Source organism: Belonocnema kinseyi, chromosome 9, assembly GCF_010883055.1.
Source record: "Belonocnema kinseyi isolate 2016_QV_RU_SX_M_011 chromosome 9, B_treatae_v1, whole genome shotgun sequence".
In the NCBI taxonomy this organism is placed as follows: domain Eukaryota; kingdom Metazoa; phylum Arthropoda; class Insecta; order Hymenoptera; family Cynipidae; genus Belonocnema; species Belonocnema kinseyi.
The window spans coordinates 36,888,015-36,893,682 of NC_046665.1; the positions used below are offsets into that span (position 1 = coordinate 36,888,015).

Sequence of the window (5,668 nt, forward strand, 5' to 3'; positions counted from 1 at the left end):
TATGTTGAGCACATGGCGGCGTATAACGTTAAAACTGTTATTTTTTTAAATTTGTTATGAATATTTCACTGGGCCCTAATAACCTAAAAAATTACCAGGTTTTAACCAAAAATCCACCGACAGAAATTTTCCCATGCTTTCTGTGCGGGGTTCTTTACCCAAAACGATATTCATAGTGATGTTTAGTTGTTTATAAAATTAACAAATAATATTGAATCACAAATTTTTATATCAATAAATAAAACGTATTACGCATAATGTTTACTATTTTATACTATAATTTGATTATGACAAATGACACGCCTACAAAAATCATTAAAATTCAATCAGCGATTTGAGAGATGTGGAGTTTAAAAACAAGTCGGGTCTCAACATTCAAAATCCTATAATTTCTTCATTTTTAATATTCATTTTTAATAACTTTCATAAACCATTTAAACCATAAACTTCGCTCACCCAACACTAAAGATTCATAAAAATCGCCACACCCACCTATAACTCCGATATTCATGCAATGGATTCACCGACCAACATTGTTTTTTATTACATTCATAAATTGGTACTTCTGTAACATTTTCAGAACAATATAAAAAGCTTGTCCAATCGCTATTATCGAAATGATGAAATCTAAATTTTTTAAGAGCATCGAATTGTCGATACAGAAATTTAAAAAAAATATGCACATATATCTTCATTTTTGTATTCAACAATTGATAATAAATCCATTTTTGGCTTCAAGAATTAGTTGAAACGTCTTAAAACTGAATTTTAAAAAATCTATTTTGTCATATATTGATTAAATAATAGTCTATAAAAGATCTACTTCAGTTAAAGCATAGAATTCGGTGCATGTGTAAAAATGGTATCAAGTCATTCTTCCAAAAGAGAAATATTCCGATGCAGGAGACATAAGAAGATAATGGAACAAAACTTATTCAAGCGTTTATCAATTTCACTTAGAATCAATCAATCACTTTCCCATCAATTATATCCCTTGAATAACTAAATAAATAGATTTAAATATTACTTACACTCCTTCATTTTTCCAGCACCAGAAAACGTTTATACCAATCATTAGTTTGATTGCTCTTCAATTTGTTGAATTGATCTTACATATCTTGATACCAGCTTGTAAGATAACATGGAAGCTCCTGAATAAAAGAAGAAATGAAAATAAATCTAAAGGTGTTTATAATACCTTAATTGTAAAATCAATATATGGTAAAATTCGGTAAATGTCAGGAAAAACTCGCGCAAAAACATTTTCAAAATAACGTTTCATGTGAAATAAAATGAAATCAATAAAATGCCCTTTGTATACTGTATTTTTTTACTCTTAAAAAAATAACCAATAACACAAAAACTACTAAAAAATTATAAAAATTCTATATAAATATATAAGAAAAGAAAATATTTCATGGATTAATTTTCGACGGTTGCTACCCGGCAACCTAAAAAATAAAATAAATAATTTAACAAATAAATACCTGTATTAGCTTTGCATTATAATAATTTTCCTATTAGTAATAATTATTTTTCAACGATTGATAAATATTTTTTATTTTAACATAAGTTTTTACAACACCAAAAAAAGGTTTTGAATTTATTTGAATTTAAGAAAGCATTTTCATGAAACTTTAGAAAAAAGTGTTTTCAAGTTTATCATATTCTCTTTGCTAATTGTATTTAAATCATATAAAATGTTAAAAAGGTGAAGGAACCTCCGCAATCAATGATTTTGTAAGTAATAGCACATTTTGCGACAAATGAGTAAAATAATATTGAATTATTTTATATCTGAAAAATTTACATATGCGAACGTCCACGAAGAAAGGGGCATAATGCGCGGTAGCTTCATTTTACAGACGGAGCGATTAAAGAGGCGTTTCAACAAAGAAACTCCATGAGAAGGCCTTATTTTGCAGATTAACATCAATATGAATTTTTCAGATATAGGAATAATATTTTTCATTGTAAAAGAGCAAATAAAATAATATATACTTTTATATTTTAACAAATTCAGATCTTGTAAGAAAACTTTTTTTTATCCATATCTTAATTTTATTGCTGACGTACTTTGGATAAGGGATGTTTTAGAAATAATTGTAAGCTAAAGGTTTTATTTTGATACAAACATTTCTTATAGCATTTACTAAAATTCTGACACTTTATTGTGCATTTATAACTTTGTTAAAGTTAGTCTGACTTTCAATGAAAAAAACATTTATTCAAGTTTTTGAAACCTTTTTTGACCGTTTTCCTAATTCTTGAATTATTTTTTTTTAAAGAAATGCCTACATGTGATTTTTCCCTGCTGATGGGTAATTATGATGAAGTTCACAAAATAATATAAACAAAACCTACACTTTAGTGTAAGAATTTCATCTTTAACCATTTTTGTAGTTGTATTTTTGCCTTTTAGTTTTATAATGTCATAATGAACGTGAAAATGCTTGTGCTCGAAAATCACACTTTATAAAAATGCTATTTTTTAAGTATGTACGTACATATATCAGGGTAGCCATTTTAATCGAAAAAAAAAACATTTTCCGGTCATTTCCCGCGTCTTTTTTTTCGCAAATATTTTTCACGGTCAATAAAATACAAAAATTCGAACTTTAAGTCTAAGCATTTACCATACGAAGTAATAAAAAAACAACCTAAAAATTAAAGCACTCAAATTGGAACTCTTGAATTTATAACTTTTTAAATTCACGTGCTAAAGTTTTTTAATTACAAGATTTATATTCGAATGCTCAATAACTTACACGTATAAAATGGAAAGTAATAAATGCTCTAAATTAACAAATCAATCAATGAACTTCAAAATTTTCAAAATATTATTTTCAGCCATTTTAAGCAGGAAACATTGAAAATTAAAAAATTAAATTTTTTTAGCTCTACACTTAGTAAATTATAAATTAAATGATTTTCATTTTAAATAGTTCAAACATCCTTGAAAAGCTTTAAAATTTCATTGCCAAATCTTCAAGAAACCTAGGAGTTGTTTTTAATTGTTTCGAATTTAAAATTATTTTTGAAATTTTTTCGGAACTTCTAAATATTTTAACAAGTAATAAATTGTAAAAGATAAATGTTTTTTATCAAAAGTTTTCCACTTCGAACGCTTTTAGTTTTTCAAATCTTCAAGTCTGCATTTTGGAATTCATTAATTAAAAATGTCCGCTTAAAAATAATAAAAATAATAAAAATAAATGTCAGCTTAAAAAGATAACAACTTATCTTATTATTATAAAAGATGATAAAGACAGATTTTTCCGAATTTTTCATTTAAAGATTTGTAAATTTCCCGCTCAAAAAATAAATGATGTAAAATAGACTGTTTTAAGGCATCTTTCATCTGAAAGCTTATATGTCTCTTCGAAAGATAAAAGCTTCTTCTTGGTATCCTTCAACATTTTTGTAATGCGTGGTTACATCTGGTTACGCAACGCATAACCTAAACACTGAGTGACTGAAAGCGAAATAAAGCGAATGTCCTGCGACATTTTTGCTATTGACTGAAAATGACTGAAGCAGACGACACGATAACCGTCGACGATACTGCCGGCTTTTTCCATACACTCTTGCGTTGTTGTGGAGTTGCTTGGCTGATCTAACAGCGTCACTCGCTCGCCCCCTTGGACCACCTTGTCCTCTATAACGGGAACTTTTCTTGTGGGACTGCAGTGTATTAACCATTTATTAGAGAGAAATTGGGAGTAACAATCCTTTAGAAATGTCAGCTAGTAGTAAAGTGGCGCTCCCAGCTCCCAGCTCCCACCATACACCATGGCCCCGTCTCACGACCGTGAGATGGGTGGTCACAGAGCACGGTGAAATCACGATGACAGGCCGGCGAAGCCCTCGTGTGTTTTGAGGACAAGGAATGACCTATGGATGGCAGCTTTCTGCATTCATCTCGCAAGTGCATTGACTTTTAAAGTCTTGATACCTCTCCTCCTTATCCTCATCAGTGATGTTATAGTCAGCCGAAGCCGTGAATTTGATCACGAATATAGTTTGTTTCTCGAAGGCTTGGAGCACGATGTAAGGTCTAGAGTGGGCAACGGCGACTCCTTTCCGAAAATCGTAGTTCCAGAAAATTTGGCGCTTCTCGTTTTGGACAATTGATTTCTCCCTCGCATCTCCCTCGGAGCATTCGGCAGGGCAGGGTCGTGGCCAGCACCGTAAGGGCGACAAAAACTACTTTGAAAAATTTCTCTTCTAGCTGTTCAAATTTCATTTTGGTGAATAAGGTTACATATTTCCCTCTCATAGATTTCAGTCAGTTATACACTAACTGGTAAAAAATTTCATGAAACTTGACGAACGAAATGAAATCGAGCTACGAATTCGATTTCAAATGTCACCAGTCAATAAGCAGTACTGTTAACTAGTGGAAAATTTCCTCCAGCCTTCCACTCTCATGTTCAAATTTGATTTTTCGACGGCTAGCGTTGAGTTGCGGAGAAGGCAGTAGCATAGAGGGGGCAGGCAACATCATGATGATCTGAGGAAATCTTAAGTTTGCTCATTTGACAAGGACTGTTTTTCAGCATTTCTGTGAGATTTTACATGCACTTTCTTTTTGATAGGTCTCGGCTGCCTACTCCGCGGCTTTGTAAAGGAGCGTTCCTTTACCAATCATCTAGTGTTTCCTGACCAATTCTAGGAGAGAATATCTGCTATTTGCAATAACTCGATTATGAAAACATTGAAGATTCAGAATTCCACGTCCGCCTTGACGGCGTGAGATGCACAATCGCGGAACGGACGTATTGATATACAAGTTCTCATGCATATGCACGATTTTACGTGCGGTGATATCAAGAACCGTACACCATTTCTCGAGCCACGTTGTTCGTACATCTCTCTCCACACAGGCTCAATTCTTCGAACAATTCTATTATTTAGCACAACTGTAAATATGATATAGAGCGTTTTCAAAGAAGTTATCCGCCTGTATTTTACTAGCTGGAACAAGTTGCCTCTTTTTCTGTAGGAGTGTAGTACGTCCTGACACCAACCACTCAGCATGGGCGTTTCCGACTTTAAATACGAGGAGAAAAAGCAGACCAAATGATGTTATGTAGAAGTAAACTTCTTCCTTCATACGATCTGGTCCTGCTGCGTAAAAGTTTGTCGTATACCTAAATGCTTTTTTCGCCTGTTCGGCAGTAATTAATGGACATTCCTTTTCAGATGTTATGCGGTTGTCGCAAAACTCCTTGAAGCGGATAATATAATCAGTATCTTATTTCACCTCCAGTGTTTTCGGGATCTTATACACCGCTTTTCAAAATGTCCATACCTCCTTAGGCTTGGGTGGATTTTTAACAGAAATCTCCATGCGTCAGATAACACCCATATTCTATCATCAATATTCTGCTTGATTGGCAGTTGCTTTGACTTTTTCAGTGTGTGATTGAAGATTATCAGTTCGCGGGTGAACTTTCGAACCCTTTCCGTTAATGGTCTACAAGATTTTATGTATTCAATCACACACTGAACACGGAACGCATTCTGTCTTGCCTATCGAATCTTCTTGTTTAGTTGATGCAAACGCATTTTGGTCTTTTGATCTATCGTCGCTTTTAGCCTTCAATTTGAATCACCCAAAGCTCTCGCAGCACCATAAACTAAACAACTACCTGCTTTCGGCTCA

At 32.7% G+C, this 5,668-nt stretch overlaps 2 protein-coding genes across 2 annotated transcripts in view; both read right to left on the reverse strand.

Moving 5' to 3' along the window:
- Positions 1-5,668, reverse strand: part of LOC117180083 (female-specific protein transformer-like) — a 45,666-nt gene that overhangs the window by 14,388 nt on the left and 25,610 nt on the right. The window lies entirely within an intron of this gene.
- LOC117180084 overlaps positions 3,284-5,668 on the reverse strand; it is a 9,668-nt gene continuing 7,283 nt past the window's right edge. The window contains exon 3 of the mRNA XM_033372400.1: positions 3,284-3,658. Within this exon, the coding sequence (XP_033228291.1) occupies positions 3,445-3,658 (214 nt within the window). The 3' untranslated portion in view covers positions 3,284-3,444. The remainder of the gene's footprint in view (positions 3,659-5,668) is intronic.